Source organism: Mirounga angustirostris, unplaced genomic scaffold, assembly GCF_029215605.1.
Source record: "Mirounga angustirostris isolate CCGP_5_RB_7025 unplaced genomic scaffold, mMirAng1.0.hap1 SCAF_5, whole genome shotgun sequence".
Classification (NCBI taxonomy): Eukaryota; Metazoa; Chordata; class Mammalia; order Carnivora; family Phocidae; genus Mirounga; species Mirounga angustirostris.
In genome coordinates, this window is record NW_026991713.1 from 97,395,168 (window position 1) to 97,412,608 (window position 17,441).

Below are 17,441 nucleotides of genomic sequence, written 5' to 3' on the forward strand. Positions count from 1 at the left end.
TGCCTTTCTGGTGGTTGATGTTTGGCACACGGTGGGTCAGGTTTTTTTTTTTTTTTTTTTTTCAAATAAATCTTTTTTTTTTTTTTTTAAAGATTTTATTTATTTATTCATGAGAGACAGAGAGAGAGAGGCAGAGGGAGAAGCAGGCTCCCAAGGAGCAGGGAGCCCGATGCGGGACTCGATCCCAGGACCCTGAGATCATGACCTGAGCCGAAGGCAGACGCTTAACCATCTGAGCCACCCAGGCGCCCAGGTGGGTCAGGTTTTGCAGCGGGCTCTTGCCAATCAGGGATGGGCTGGGGACTAGAGCCTGGGCCTGTCTGGAATACTCATTCGGTGTTTGCTGGTGGATATAGCCACTTCGACCACTCCGCCGGATAGGAAACGGGGACAAAACATGTGGCTCTTCCCCAAGGCGGAGGAGCGGAGGGTGCAGGTTCCAATGAGGCCTGAGGGAAGGGGCTGGGTAGATCCCCTGGAGCAAGGACAGCGTTAGTCCCCACTACCAGTTTCCCGTGATTCTCCCGATCACACCCTTAATAAAAACATCAGCTATCCTGTAGTAAGCACTTGTGAAGTATCTGGTCCTGTACTAAGTGCTTTATGGGCAGCAATAACTCACTATCTTCTCACTGTGACAACTATCCTGTGTTCTCCGGTTCCTTTCCCTCCATTTTCCAGATGAGGAAAGGCAGGATCAGAGGCGCTCGTCTGCCCCCCGTTGCACAGCGAGTATAGGATGAAGTTCATGTCAGAGCTTCAGCTGCCTGGCCCCAGAGCCCACACTGTTAACCCCTTGAGGGCCACAGAGAGAGGGGGACACACTGGGGAACTGATGGGACTCCTCTCACCCACCTCCCACAAGTCCCTCACCTGGAGGGAATGCGGAGGTTCTCTGTGGAATGGATAACAAAAGCCAAACCCTTTCGTGCTGCTGAAAAAGACAAACAGAAAAACCTTACACATGAAACCAGAGAAAATCTTATTTGGGTTGACCAGATGAATAGAGTAGACAATGACCTCTGAGTCACCTTCGTTTTGGGTTCAGGGAATTGTTTCTCTTTTTCTAAACACAAACACAGAAAGTGTGCATCATTTCCTCCTAACCTCACAGAAATTCACCGCAGCCTGGGACTGTGGGTCTGGACATGGGTGTCGCTGGATGGGGCAAACGATGGTGACCGGCTGGGGGCAGGGCGCTGGAAGTATGTGTTGGTTCAATTCTTCTGAGCTCCAGCCTCCAACCTTGACCAGGGCTGATGTACCAGGAAGTTACGAAGCTTCAAGTTCCCTCATTGGTTCCAGCCCCTTCCAAAGGCTGGGAGGAGCCCTTGCAATTTCTTCATATGTGACATGGTTTTTAAAATCTTGTGGAAGTAAGATTAAGATTATTCTGACATCTAGAAACAAATGATAACCAAAAACAATCTCAGATCACACTACCGTATTAATTCATTAAGGGAAAGACATAAATTTCCAATAGAAATGATACATTTCCAATAGAAGTAATGAGTGGGTCTTGGATTGTTACATAATCCAGTTAAAGGAAAGGAATGAGTTATATGTTCATATGGAAAAAAGATTTATTTTCTTTTGCTGATGCAACAAAAACTGCTATCATTGACAAATACATAACATAACCCCACAGTGGGAGTGATGATGACAGACTGGTTAATGAATATTGGCAATTCAGGGAGCAGGTGAGATTAATCACTGCATTAAAAAAAAAAAGAAGAAAAAGAAAAGAAAAAGGAAATGTCCTGACATTTTTCAGCTGATATGTGAAAGAACTTTAATAGAGGTTTTCCTAAATTTAGTGACAATTCTGAAAATGCACATGACATTACCAAGGATAAGTTGTGAGCCTGGCAGAAACTTTGCTCAAAAAAATAAAAAAATCAATATTAAAAAAAGCACAACGCGATCACCCATGTGACAAGAGAAGCTAAGTTCTCTTTCTCTTCTCTCTATAGGAAACAACACGATGAAACTATTGTCAGATGTGAAGAATACGCAGACAAAAAATATGGGAAAGAAAGTGTCATAGGCATATGCCGGGCAATTAATGAAATTATTAGTATTAGGCTTTTCATATTTTCTGATTCTTTAATAGGACCTGTCGACCTTTAACATTTATAATTTGTTGTGGTTTATTTTTCTTCTTTAAGTACCTATGCTGGTTTGTTAGGGCTGCCATAGCAGAGAACTACAGACTGGGGCTCATGCCGTGGGAATGGATTGTCTCGGAGTTCTGGAAGTCCAAGATCAAGGTGTTGGCAGGTTTGGTTTCTTCTGAGGGCCATGAGGAAGGGATTTGTTGGCTCGTAGATGGAGGTCTTGTGTTGTCTGTGTCTTCACACAGTCGGTCTTCCCTCTGTGTGTGTGTGTGTGTGTGTGTGTGTGTCCTAACCTCCTCTTCTTTTAAGAACATCCGTCAGATTGGATTAAGGCTCACCCTAATGACTTCCTTTTAACTTCATTACCTCTTTAAAGACCCTCTCTCCAAATACAGTCACATTCTGAGGTACTGGGGGTACGATTTCAACACTTGAATTTGGGGGGTGAGGGAGGTGTTCACAATTACACCTATAATCCTACTCAATCTTTTATTGATTTTGAAGAGGATGTCAGGTTTTTTTTTTCAAGTTTCAAGCACCAGGAAACCTGGACATGTGGGTATCTCTTTTATTTTTAGAATCACCTGTTCTGAAGTTTATAATCCCTTGCATAGAAGAAGTCTTTCCAATTCAGTAATGTTTACTGAGGACCTACTACGTGTGGGTACTACTCAAACTGGGGGTCCAGCGAGGATGGCCACGGGCCCGGCTTGCCCAGTCCCCAGGGGTGGTGAGTGCTGGGAGGGAAGCGCCCAGTGTCTGGAGCCCAGAGCAGGGGCAGGTGGGCCTCATGGAGGCATCACCCGGGGAAGTCACCCAGGGTCCTGCCTATAGAAGGGCTCTGTGCTCAGGGTTAGTATTTTCCTGTCACCACTTTGAAGTTATTTATCATTTATGAATAAGAGACCCCGTGTTTGCCATGGGCATCAGGCCCTGCAGATTCTGTTCCCAGTCCCAAGGAGGGAAATTGCAGCAGCTCCTGGTGATGGCCGAGTTAGTGCTGATGACTGGCTGGGGTTTTCCATTCAGAAAAAGTGGAGGATGAGCCCCCAGAGGGGGACCAGTGTGTGCAAGACACGTGGGAGCACTGAGTGTGCACTCCAGAACTCTCTCCCTCCTCGTGAGTTGGCGGGAATGAGCTTTGTATGGGGAGTAGTTTGAGGCTTGAGCTCTGGAGATGGAAGATTCAAGACTGAGTGCCAGTACTCCCCTTCACCTGCTGCACATGTGGGCAAGGTACTGACCCTCCTTGGCACTCAGCACCCTCATCCATTGCAGGGCAGAGAGTCCTACATTCAAGAGTCAGGACTTCATACCTGTGCTACCTCTCCTTTCCTGGCATGGCTTTCAAGTCAGAGCGGGCTGGGGGCAGGGACCACCGTGTGTGATGAAGGTTGTGGTCAGGGAAGGATCTGGGGAGGCTGGGAATGGGGGTGGCTACGCCAAGGCTGGGCACGCACACGGCAGGTGTGGGAAATATGGCGACAATTGGGAGGCTGATCTCAGGGTCTGTGAGAGAGAGAAATGGCCAGAAAAGAGGCTGGACTGCACTGTCAATGACCTCCAGTGCCCAGCCAGGAAGCTTGGACTCTAGCAACGGGGATGTCCTGGAAGCATCTGGGTGGGACTTGAGGAAAGTGACATTTGATGAAAATTCATGTCTGGGAAGACTCTCATTCAGGTCCTTTACAAGGAGGGAGGAAAGCCAGCACTGCTGCAAGGCTCCTGCTGAAGGGGGTGAGACCCTGCCTCTTTCCATCAGCAGCACAGGGACATACAATGCAAAGGAATCCAGGGGGCTGCCAGAAGCCTCGTGCTCTGAGGACCATCAGGACTGCACTCTCCCCGTCTTCCTACCCTCTTAAAGAACTGCAGCCTTGCTGCCCATGGGTGGAAAAGGGAAGTGAGGGTCGCTAGCCTGGAACAAAGGCAAAGCGAGGCTGCAAGACACACGCTGAGGAGGCTGACTCCACTGGGCTGGCTGACAGGCTGACATGAAGCAGGGTTCATGTCAAAAGTTCAGGAGGAAGCATGACAGGATAAGAGGGAGAGGAAGCCGTGTGGACAGTGGGATTGTCCTGGGATCGAAACCCAGCATCTGGCCTTCCAGCTGCAGCAGACCAGAAAAGGCAGGAACCAGAGCTGGTCCTCCCACCAGGCCAAGGGGACCAGGGAATGCACAGGGGGATGCCGAGTGATGGGTCAAAACCGGATGACGGCATGAGCAATGAAGTCGCCCTGCCTACGCTGAGTCCCGCCTCCCCTTTCTCCAAACCTGGCTTTTGACCCACCAGGATGCTTCCCAGCACTTTCCCTTCCACCTGACTTCAAGCATGTCCTTCCTCCAGAGAGGATGGAATAGCACATCCATCAAACAGCCACAGTGCTGCCATATCGGCTCCTCCCACTCTGTCTGCGTCTACACAGATCCAGGGAAGAAGCTGGAGCAGGTGGTCCAGGGGGTACCGAGCACCAGAGGGTAGACAGACGAGGCTCAGAGCCCTTCTTGACAGATGAGACCCTTGGACCCATGGTGACCTCTCTACTGAAAGCCATTCTTCTGCTTAGCTGCCACAGGACGCAGACTCCCCATTTTCTGCAGGACTAGTCCAAGTTCCTTAGCACGGTACAGTTAGCCTCCATGATATGGCCCTTGCTGTTCTCACTCCCTGTGTTCCAACAGCACAAACCTATTGGTGGGCCTGAGGCAAAAAGCCCCCTTATTTTTGCCCTAATGATAATCTGTCATGTAACTATTGAGACCCTGATGGCATTGCTATCTGTGTCTATGTCTCCAGGAGAGTGGGATCCTGACACAGAGCCAGTACTGAGGGAAGAGGGCATGGATGCGGCCTAGAGACCCTTGTCTCCTCTGAGGTCTTGCGGGGGGACTGGCGTGGTGGGGCTCACATCTGTAGTTCCTGATGCGTGCACGAGCTCTTGCCCGTTGGTGTTTCTGCCACCTCTTGCTAAGCGGAAAGGACCAGGACGGGGCAGTGTCTCACCCAGGAGCAGGGGCAGGACCTGAGTCCTGCTGGAGCCACCGGCCACTAGAACACGAGGACAATAAAAGGTAGATGTTGCAGAAGAAATTGGGAGAAATCAGGAATCCTCTACTCTACGACCTTCCTCCCACCCAATTGGTACTGGGCTTTTGGAACCTAAAGATACTTTTATGAGGACCTCAGAAAGCTTTCAGATTTGGTCGGGACTAAAATATCAAAAGCACTGGAAGTGGCTTGAGCTCGAGCATGAGGGATCTGGGCAAGGAAAGAGATGCCTCCTTAGAAGTGAGGGAGGCAGTGGGCAGCAAGAGAGTGTGTGCCTCTGTGCAGGTCCCCCAAGTGAGCTCCTGCTACCTTTCCTCTGGGCTCCTCAGGAATTCCTTATAATCCAACACTCTGAGAGGGTCTGGTGAGGCACCCAGGATCCGGCTCCAGCCTACAGCCCTTCACTGGCCCACACTGCCTGTTCCAGCTGTCGACATCTTCACTCTCCCCCGAGAGGCAGGTCCTACATCATCTCCATTTAAGGAGACTGGATGAAATGAGGGAACTTGCCCAAGATCCTGTGGGTATGAACGGCGGGGTCAGGGGTCAAGAGTAGGTCAGTTGGACTTGGGTCCCCACATCACACCACAAACCTGAGGGGCAGTGTCTGGAGGGTCTGAGAGCCACAGATGGAAGATTCCAAGTGGAAAAATCTGGTCTCTGGGAAGTCCCTGGAAACTGCAGACATATTTGCTGGCAGGGCAAATGCTGGGGAGACATCTGCAAGGCCCTTGCGAAAGAGCTTCCACTGGCCTCTTAGAAGCATCTAGATGTCTCCTGTCCCTCACCCTGTAGCTTGGTCATGAAGGAGCCTATTGACACAGTGTGGAGGGTGTTCTGGACAGAAGATCCAGTTCTCATCCTAGCTCTGCCCTGCATATTGGCTGTGTGACCTTGCCTGGGTTGCCTGAACTCTTTGGAGTCCAGCTGGCTTAGTAGGTTGGGGTGGGAAGGAGTTCTCATGGCCTTTCTGGAGCTTCTCAGAAGCCACCCTCCTTGCCTCTCCTTCATGCAGTCTCAAATCTCTTACCCCAGCCACTCACTTAGGTAGGCTGGTAGAGTGCCCACAACACTTTGTAATTGAAGGAGAAATGTTTTTATACCCACTTTTCAGGAATGAAAACTGAGGGCTGCAGAATACAAACCACTCCACTACAGTCTCAAGAGAAGTCACTGTGATGGGGCCACAGGCCTAGTTTTCTTGACATATGACTTAGATGAAAAGAACGTTCCCTCAGGGTACCCGAGCCAGAAACCTAGCCTTGGGTGGGGCAAACCTCTCCACCTATCCTGGTTGGGGAGCTGCTCCCAGCAGCCAGAGGTACAGAATTTCAGAGGGAGTGGCCCTGCCCACCACCTGTTCCCCTCACCCCAGGGCTTTGAGCATCTGGATGGGGGACCAGAGGGCCTTCCCTGATGGCAGGAGGGAGTGACCAAGTCTTGTCTCTCTGGAATGGAACAAGTTTGACAGTATAAAAAGTCCCTCAGAGGGAGGGAAAGGCAAAGCAGGAGAAGACCCTCTGGCGAAAAGCAACACTATGCAAAAGGGGGAAATGGGGTGCCTAAGGTCTCTGATAAAAAGCTTTGCCCAGAGATGGTTCATTCATTGGGCCCTGTTTGCACTTCCCATTGCCAAAGCCTGACTTTTGACTTTTGGTTACAGATCCTGTGCTTCAATTAAGGCCATTAATTGCTCAGAGTACGTGAAGTGTGTTTGGCTTCCCTTAGGTATACCGACGTGTCAGGCTTGAATTTGACAGGGGCAAGCATTTTAATCACGACAATACACGGCCTATAACAGCACCCCCCCGCCCCCACCCGCTCCCTGCTTATTCTTATCCTTTGCCTGTTTCGGATTTCTTCTTATCGGTTACCAGTGCCTGAAACGATTTTATATACACATTTGCCTCTTCCTTTTTTTAAAAAAGATTTTGTTTATTCATTTGACACAGAGAGAGAGAGTACAAGTCGGGAGAGCGGGAGGGAGAGGGAGAAGCAGGCTCCCCTGCTGAGCAGAGAGCCTGACCTGGGGCTCGATCCCAGGACCCTGGGATCAGGACCTGAGCCGAAGGCAGACGCCCAACGACCAAGCCACCCAGGCGCCTGTGTATTTTATTTTTATTTTTATTTACTTATTGTTATTTTTTTAAAGATTTTATTTATTTATTTATTTGACAGAGACACAGCGAGAGAGGGAACACAAGCAGGGGGAGTGGGAGAGGGAGAAGCAGGCTTCCCGCTGAGCAGAGAGCCTGACCTGGGGCTCGATCCCAGGACCCTGGGATCATGACCTGAGCAGAAGGCAGACGCTTAACGACTGAGCCATCCAGGCGCCCCCATTTGCTTCTTCCTTTATCTTTTTTCCCTGTCGCGTGCTCTAGACAGGAAGCTCCACTAAGGTATGGGTGTCATCTTTTGCCTGTTTGTCATTATACTAATCAATGCCCCGGAGGAGAGCAGGCACGTCTCTATGGAACGCACTCGAATGGTTGAACGACCGCTCCACCTGTCCGCGAAGGGTTTTATTGAAGAAGTATAAACATAGCTCTGGTTCACAGCCTCATGTTGTGTTTCCCTTAACTTAGATTTAAAAGTTGTTTCCTTCCAACTTGGGTTCTTGTCCCCACATTTCCACCAATGGAATAATGGAGGCTCAAAGCTGAGGACTGAGAAGGATATTAGGATTGTAGAATATTGGATATTACAGATTTGGGGACTTTTTGCCTCCAAAACATATTCCCCTAACTCCTCATCGACATCTAAATGACTAAAGAGAAGATTGTTCTTCTACACTAATCCATTCTCCTTTAGTTTGGACCCAAATCCTTCCTATTGTAATCCCAGTTTACTAAGGGGTCTCATTCATTCGTTTGTGCTATAAATACTGACTGAACGCTTCCTGAGAGCATGGTGCCCAGCATTCAGGGTACGGTTCTCAAACCCGTTTGGTAGCTACTTACAGAGATTACAGCCAAGTGGGGCAACATGTCCAACAAGTGATCACACAAATACCCACAGAAGTGACTTGGGGCATGTTCTGTGGCAGCAGGTGAAATTCTGGGTGCTATGGGAACACACGGTGGTGAGGAAGGCTAGGTAATGAACTCAGGAGGAGGTTTCAGGAGAGGTCCCCCCACAGAAACAGAATTTACAAACTGAGATCTGAAGACTGAGCAGGAGTGAGTCCAACCAGGGGAGTGGAGGACAGAGGAAGAGCATTCAAGGTGGAGGGTCATGGCGTTTTTAAGAGGACAGAGAGACAAGTGGGTTTGAAGGCAGGAATGACAGACGATGAGTTTGAGGGGGCCATGGGACATCAAGGTAGAGAGACCCAACAGACAGTTAGTTATCAAGATGGCTTTATGCTTGGCGTTATGAAAAAACAGTTCTTACTTAGTTAAGAATAGTGCAGCATAGATAAGCTATTTGCAAATGGGTCTAGTCAGAGCTCAGTGGATGGGTCGAAGTTCATCCGCAAATCAGGGTGAGGCATCTGGACTCCTCCTGCTCCTCTGGAGCAGAGGGTGTTGGCTCCTTCTAGGATTTTCCTAATAGAGAGAGGAATCTTTTATTTTCCTGATTGACCAAGGGGCTTTCAAGGAGGCATGTTAGCAATTGGTAAAGGTCCTAGCCCAGAAAATAGAACCACAGTCAGTCCTTTTTTGCCAGAATCTTTAGATTTCAGCTCCCCAACATTTGACTTTTCCCTTTAAAATTTAACCTGAATTGTTCTTAATAGTAGTAGCCTCAAGCCAGCTACCGAGGCATATCTCCAGGGAATGGCACTGCCCTGGGCCTCAGAATAGTCATTTGCTTCTCCTCGGTCATCTCCAAGCTGTCTGTCCAGCTTCAAAGTGATAAAGAAAGAGGGTGGAAGGGATCACAGGCAGTGGAGGCCTGACCACAGATCCCAGAGGAGTCCAGATGCCTCACCCTGATTTGCGGATGAGCTTCCACCCATCCACTGAGCTCTGACTAGACCCATTTGCAAATAGCTTATCTATGCTGCACTATTCTTAACTAAGTAAGAACTGTTCTTTCATAATGCCAAGCATAAAGCCATCTTGATAACTAACAGTCTGTTGGGTCTCTCTACCTTGATGTCCCATGGCCCCCTCAAACTCATCGTCTGTCATTCCTGCCTTCAAACCCACTTGTCTCTCTGTCCTCTTAAATTTGGTTTAGAACCAGTATGCACGGAGAATGTTGTGATCATCTTCCTTAACACCTTGCTCTCTCACCTTCCACAACCAGCTGTGAGCAGATCTTACTAACATTTCAAAAACGCTTCTCCAACCTGATGTGTCTCCCACCCCCACTGCCTTCTCCTTAACCTGTCCCCTTTCTTGTGTTATGTACTGTTGATCTTCCAGCTGTCAACCTATCTCCAGTCTGTCTGTCAGTTATACTGCCACCAAAATCATCTTCTTAAAAAAAACCTGAAAAAACCCTTATTGACTCCTCACTGCTTAGTAGACCAGTAATTCTCAAAGGGTACAGCACCATCACCTGGGAACTTGTTAGAAATGCCAATTCTCAGGCTCCACCCCAGACGTAAGGAATCAGAAACTCCGGTTATGGCGCCCGACAATCAGTTTTAACGAGTCTTCTCAGTGATTATTCTGATCCTAAGGTTGGGAGTACCGGAATAATCAAATACAAATGTCATAGCCTTTCACATATGGCTTTGAAGTCGTTGGTCCTGGCTTCTCTCTCCAGCTTCCTATAGTCATGAAATTCTTGTTATCCTGAACCTTGAACTTTTCTCTGTGTATGTCAGACCCTTTCACCCTTACACACTTTTGTAGGCTCTTCTTCTGTCTGGGATACCCTTCCTCTCATTCTTCCCTGTCAAACTACTACTCATCGTTAAGAACCAGCTCAGAGGTCACCTCCTCCATGAAGCCTTCCTCAATTGTCCCAAGCTGCACTTAGTTGCTTATTTTCTAGGTTCCTATAGCCCTTCTGTTGACAATTTAGTTATCGATGTTTTATCTGTAGATGTGGTTTCAACATGGGGAATGGATTTCTATTGGATAATTAGAGCCATTTTAAGATAGAGCCAGCTCCCCGTAAGGAGGTGTTTATAGAGAAGATGTGGAAATTATGAAGGCCACTTTAAGCTGCTATACATTAAGGTCCCATCCTTTCTACACTGCTCTTCTGGGAGGGATGACATCTCTTGTGCTGAATCTGTATCCTTGAACAGAGTGTACGGCATCTCATAGGCATTCCACAAATTAAAAAAAAGAAAGGATGGAATGAATAAAAGAGAGATTTCTGCCTTGTAAGGGAGAATGAAAGTTTCTTTTTTTTTTTCGTTTTTTTTTATTCTTATGTTAATCCCCATACATTACATCATTTGTTTTAGATGTAGTGTTCCATGATTCATTGTTTGTGCATAACACCCAGTGCTCCATGCAGAACGTGCCCTCCTCAATACCCACCACCAGGCTAACCCATCCTCCCACCCCCTCCCCTCTAGAACCCTCAGTTTGTTTTTCAGAGTCCATCGTCTCTCATGGTTCGTCTACCCGGGAGGATGAAAGTTTCTATCCAAATTTGAAATCCCCGTCTTCTACCTCCTTGCAAAAGCCCCAGAGAGATAATACAGCAATGCTGGTCTTTACACTTCAGGGACAAGACAGAGCCACCCTCCCCCGGCACAATGATTGTCCAGCCACTGGGTTGGGGGATGGAAGGTGTGGGCTGGAAGGGCCGCTTGTGTTCGCCAACCCCCTGCACTGAGCCTGGCAGCTCCCTCCGGTGGAATGATCATTGGGCATCTCTGCTTGTCCTGACCCTTCAATCTCCCCTGTGTGCCAAGGGCCCGCCACCCTCCTGGCTCCCTTCACCCCATCGCGATCCAGCCATCAGGGTCCTCCGAAGCACTAGGCATCTTCTCCATTACTGCGTCAATCACCCAGTTAAGAGTATCATGCCTCCAAACCACACAGACGTCTGGGGCTCCGATCTGGACCCTTGCCCTTACCAGCTGCTCAGCCTTGGGCAAGTGACAACTTTTTATTTTAAACCAGTGTTCTCTGTGCTGAGTCCTTATATTCTTCACCAACACACTCACGGTTAAAAAAACAAAAGCCTGGTGATGGGTATTAAGGAGGGCACGTTCTGCATGGAGCGCTGGGTGTTATACTCAAATAATGAATCATGAAACAGTACATCAAAGACTAATGATGTAATGTATGGTGATTAACATAACATAATCATAAAAAAAAAACAAGACAAAATAAAAAGCCAGTTTTACTTTAGTGTGTCTTTGATGAAGTAATAAAAACTATGTATTTTATTAAACCTCGAAAAAAAATAATAAACCAGTGTTCTCAACTGCAGGAAGGAGTTAAAACTACCAGATGCACACAGGGCTTTACATGGAGGGATCAACCAGTAAATGATCACCATTACTATTATTTACTCTTTGGTCTAGCCTTATCTTCTACCCCTAAAGCCCAGCATCAGCTTCCAGTGCTTTTCTACCAAATCAGAAAGCCCACAAATCTGGCTCCTTCTGTTTTGGCTGGTGGAGTCTGCCTCATGCCTTTTCTGTCTGTAAATCCTCAACCCTGATCAACCTGTTTTCTTGTCCCAAGAACGTGCATTTTCCATATGCTCGCCAGCTGGCTACCAGTTCTGTCTCCTAAAGGTTAAACTTGTGTTCTGGAGCATTCTTTTTGAGCATTACCTTTTCTTAAAAAAATGCAATACATCAGTGGTTAGGAAATCAAAGCAGCCACACACACACACACACACACACACACACATGTGCAAACACAGACACGTACACCCACCTCCATACATGTCCATGTGAGAAATCATCTAACTCTAAAGAATGTTTCACAATTTTCCAATAAACTTTTATGTTTTCTTGCCACAGAGACTTCTGTAATTGACAGGCTATGTCATTAACTGAACTCTGTAACAACTGAGCCAAATGCATCAGCGGTAGGCAGCTTCTAGAAAAGGCTTCTGCGATCTCTGGGCCATTGCCTTCCACCTCTTTGCTTCTCCGGAGCCCCGGCCCCCACCACAGGCACATCTGTGCTTGTTTCATTGGCCTTCTGTATGCTGTAACCAAGTATAGGCCAGCCGTGAAGGAAACAAATCCACTGCCCATCAGAGCACTTTTGACCTCTATGGTTCTGCTCTTCCCAGCTGGGCCAGCCTCCATCTGGAACCAAACAAGGACCCAGGGGTTCCAGTCAGACAGAGCTTCCATTGCAGCTCGTCGTGAACATGTGTGCCTTCTGAGACATCCACTCGCCCAGTGTAACCTGAGAAGGCATGTGTAAGGAGTTCGGGTCTCCTTAGATGTGGGGGTTAGGTTGAAGAAGGTTCTAGTTGAGAGAATCAGCCTTCAGTGGCTGTGGCTCTTCCTGGGTCTGTGGAACTGAGCACATTCAAGGACCTTGGGCCAGGGATAAGGAGTGTGGTGGAGTGGGCGGACAGAGGTGGGGGGGAGGTTGGAGTGGGAGGAGGGGCTGCTGTAGGCTATTGGCTACCCTCCGTGAGGCTGAGCAGAGCTGGAGCTCTGGGAGGCAAAGTCAGGTGTAACCGAGGACCTGATATTGGGTTTGCACACCCAAGGCTATTCAAGCTTAAAGTCTGGGGGATGCGTCTTCCTGGTGAAGCCAAACAAATCTCTGACTACACAGATTTCATTTCTGAACACATGTTCAAAGGTGATAAAATAAACGCAGATGGTTTTTCCAAGCTTCAGTGGAGGGTTTTTACATGGACTAACTAAGCACACATGAACACACATACAGGAAAGGGAACAGCAAAGAAATCCTCAAAAATGCCAACCCAAAGAACCAAATGAACCAAAGATCACCCTGGAGAAAGCCTTGTTAGACACAGACGAGAGGGAGAGGTAGCAAGAACAAGGCTGTCTCACGCATTTGCAGGAAGGAACAAAACACACATGCACACACATCAGAAAATCACAGCTAGTATTTCTGCTAAGGAGGGTTAGAAATACTTTTCCTGGTGTGTCAGCTGAGGGTTCAAGGCCTGTCGGTGAGACTGGGCCAGGGGAATGGGGCAAATTCTCCCTTGGGGACTATGTCTTGTGGGGTTGGTGATTGATATACTTTTATCAGGGCTAATACTCCACCTCAAAGTTCGGAAGTTTCTATCAGAATTCCAGAATGAGAACCCGTGCAAATCCCCCGATAGCTAATCATCATCATCATCATCATCATCATCATCATCATCAGTAACACTCAAAGAGACTTACGAGCCAAGAACTGGATGATTTCATTACATTGCAAAACAATCTTATGATGTAGGTACTACCCTCATTTTACAGACCAGGAAAGAACGGCTTAGAGAGGTTAAGCAATGTGTGTGAGTTCACACAGCTTGTAGAGGGAGGCCCCCAAGAGACTTATGGGAGGGCATGCAGAATCCCCCCCAATGGCCAACAGAGCTCCTCACGGTAGCCGCCCTTAAGGAAGTGAGGACTGTCCAGTCTGGTCCTTGCCCCTTTGCGCAGTAGAATCTCACGATGCTGGAAGCCCCCATCAGGACAGGTGCGTTTTCCGAGGACCTGTGGCTGCTGGTGGCAACGAAGCTGGGCCAGAGCCGGTCTCCTCCTGTCCGGTGAAGTTCTTCACACTGCAGCACCCCTGCCTGTGTCCTGGAGCTCCAACAGGACAGCAGCCCGTACGGAAAGATGGAGGCCAGTGTGGCGTTCTCCCGGAGCCAGGCACCAGCCCGCCAAGTCGCCTCTGGGGCAGAGAAGAGCTTCATTAGGGAGCTATGGCAATGGCAAGTATGTACACTAGATAGAAAGAGGCCTCCTGTGAATCTTGAGGAAGGCTCTGCCCTGGGCCCACAAGCCTGACATGTTGACTTTGGCAGCACTTGAATGCCCTCTTATGCCGATAAAGTTACTCACATGGAACCGGGTAATGCGTTGCTGCTCTGCCACCCAGCATGGGGGAGGCTGAGCCGTCCCAAAGGCCTGAAGGCTGGAGTTCCTTTCTGGAAGGTTTTCATCCCATCCCCAGGCTCACTTTGTCGCCAGAGCTGCACTCAGCCCAGAAGCAGGCTGCTCCAGACTCGCTCTCCTCGGGCAGACAAACTCCTTCGCTCGGGCCCTGTTGTTTAGGAATGGTGTCTTCCCGGGCTGGGGGCTCTGTCACCCAAGCGCATCTCCCCAGGCAGCCGGACCCTCCAGACCTACTTGGAATAGCAAGTCCAGAAGAGGAACTTTAGTTCCAGTCTGAGAAGAGGGCTCAACCGTAAGACAGCCATTACTCTATCAGCGGGTTCATTATGTTCTAGGTCACGAAACAGGGCCACAAAAGGTTTCCATGTCCCTAGGACAGTAATGCTCATTCTGAAATGCAAAGTGTTGCACGGAGCGGGGCGGAGGGGGCCTAGTGAAGAGGAAACAGACTGCATCCTCATGGCAGCCGCGGATTTAACTCTTCACTCTGCCACCTGTTTGCTCGATGACCATGGGCAAGTTAAATCCTTAGCCACGTTTCCTCACCTGTAAACTGGAGGTGATAACGCCTACCTCAACAGACTTGTGACAAGGAAGGGTGGCCATGTTTGCAAGTGCCCAGCAGAAGGTGGGCACGAGGCCAATTCCTCATGTCGTGCCTTCCTTCGTATTTTAGGTGTCCGGAATCGAGTGCAGTATGATGGTGCTCTCAACCAAACCCACTGCGATTTGGGGAGGCTGTTCCAAGAGGTTCATAAAGATCGCATGTTTTGTTAGGCATGTGTTAGATCTTGGGGGCATGGGCTGCTCTAGCTGGAGAACACACTCGGGCCTTGAAGGCAGGGCAATGCAGGGAAGGCCCAGGACAGGGCTCCAGAGCAGAACAACAGTGGGTACTATGCCTTCAACAAGATGGGAGATGAGAGTCCTTGGGCTCTAGCACCAGGGGGAGAGTCTGCTTCCCAGTGGAGAAGGGCTTGGGGGAGCCACTCTGTCTTCCTCAGGCCGGCCTCTGTGGGTGGGTGTGGCCATCACCACAGGGATCCCTGGGACTCGGGAGCACCTTCCTTCCACTTGAGCTTTTACCTCTCAGAACGACGAACCCACCGAAAATGATACAGAGGAATACGATAGCTAAGAAAGGAGAGGAAGGGAAGGAAGAAGGAACTATCTCGAATGCTTGTCCTATGCTAGGAAATCCACAGTGGTTATTTAGCTGAGTCCTCATGATAGCCCTGTGAGTTAGCAAGAATCCCCACGTGACTTTCTGACCCTAGGAACCCCAGGCTCCGGAGAGCCTTCAAAGCCTGGTCCCCAGTCACAAGGAAGGGAGGACATAGGATTTCAACCCAGGTCTGACTCCGAAGCGCGAGCATTTTCCAATTCCTCATGCAGCTCTGGGAGGGGCCCCCAGAGAAGGGAGGAGGCCATGCGCCCAGAGGATCTCTAGTGAGGAAGTTCTCTTCTGTCTGTAGATTATTCATGATCCATTTCAGCTGGCTTCTGGGTAACCATACAATTATTCTGTTACAAATAGTTAAAACATTTTTTCCTATATGCCTAAAAGGATGAAAACCACTTACAGAAAGCAAAACAAAAACCATAGCCAAAAAAAAAAATAAATAATAAAATAAATCCAACCCTTAACCCCAAACCCCAAAACAACAAATGTGCTGAAAAGAGACTTCCCAAACTAAAATTGCCAGGTTTGTTGTTACTGTTCCGGGGCCGTGACCTTGGAGCAAATCAGAGTTCTAATTGGCAGAAGTGACAGTAGAGAAAAGCGAGCAAGTCCCTGACAGTGAACTTGCTGGCCAGAATCAAGTGCGGTGCCCAAAGCTACCGTGTGTCCTTCCAGCGGACGTGCCAACAGCGCATTTAATGAACTAATCAAACATGAAGTATACCAGAAGGGGGAGGGGCATCACTGTGTCTACACACAACTCTGACAGCATCCGATTTTAACAAGTTTACTAAAACGACAGCCATGGCCTTGACAAATACTGAATGCAGAATACTGGTGTACATAGATTTTACAGAGCGTCTCCCGAGAGCCGGGTCACAAGATAAGGTTTAACAGATGGGAGAGGCCTGAGGGAAGGCAAGCACACGGATTTTATTGAGAAAAAAGCTTATATACTGTAGGGTTGCTGAAGTTTAATAAATAAAGGTCAACTTATAATATATAAAAACAATATAAACATTTATATGCTACATGCATATCATATAATTTAAAGTAATAATTTATATATGGGGAGAGATGCCAATTTATGTTCTTCCAATTTTTCTCGACAAGGCACACACGCAGGAGGTGTCTATCCGTATCCATCGCCAGCCCACAAGTTTATTGTTTTCTGACGTCAGTGCTCGGACGTAGGTCTGGGACGTTTTGCACTGAGAGTTCCAGTGTTTATCGTCAATCCCCCTGCAACCGTTCTTGACAGGCCTGGCTTCTTTACATCGTGTCTCATAAAAATATTGTTTGACGGGAGAGTTGCCGGTTTTGATCTCCCCCAGCACCGTGACCTGGTGTCCCCGAATGTCGATGGCCGATGACTTGTCGGTTACCCACAGACTCTCGCTGTCGCATACGGAGTACTCCCCCCGGTGACTCTTGTGCTCGGCGTACCTCTTCCTCCGTGACGTTCTGTTGGCGGCCACAGGGCTGCCCACGTAATCCTCCATGAGATACAAGGGAGGGGGCTCCAGGGGGGTGCTGTCACTCAGCAGGACCCGGGGCGAGCTGTAACGTCTCTGCTGCCGTAACAGCTCTGTGTCCATCGCAGTCACGGGCTGGAATTCCGACTTGGCCAGCTCGCCCTGCTCCGGCCTGGGGGGGGCCCCTGCTTTGGGCAGGGTGCTCTGGTAGTTCTCCTTAACGTCCACCATCTGCTTGGAGAGCTTGTTTTTCAAGATATCTGCCTGGATCAGCTTAATAATCAGGGAATTTAGCGAGTCTTCAGGCAGACTCCTTTGATCCATGTTGTTACCTTGGATGCCACGGAGATACGCGAGAAATATCACATAAAACAAGATGGACATCACCTTGTTCACCTGTAAGATCTGAAAAGGAAACACAGGGGTTAATGGCAGGCTGTGGCAGCTGAATCCATGTCATTGTGGGTTGAGTAACCCTGTGAGAGGCAGCAAGAACACCCAGCTCCTCTCTGATGTCCAGAGACCAGGGTTGTCCATTTCTTTCCTCGGGAAATACTGCCTCCGTACGAGTCCTTTGAATCTCTAAAGTGCCTTTTCCTCCTAGACTTCCACGTGCCTCTCCCTCAATAATCTTTCCCCTAGCAT

General features: G+C 48.7%; 1 protein-coding gene across 1 annotated transcript in view; it reads right to left on the minus strand.

The window, feature by feature from the left end:
• Window positions 1-16,097: 16,097 nt before the first annotated feature.
• The window catches only part of NTF3 (neurotrophin 3), a 67,381-nt gene continuing 66,037 nt past the window's right edge, over window positions 16,098-17,441 (minus strand). The window contains exon 2 of the mRNA XM_045874020.3: window positions 16,098-17,201. Coding sequence (XP_045729976.1) covers window positions 16,407-17,201 — 795 coding nt within the window. The 3' untranslated portion in view covers window positions 16,098-16,406. The remainder of the gene's footprint in view (window positions 17,202-17,441) is intronic.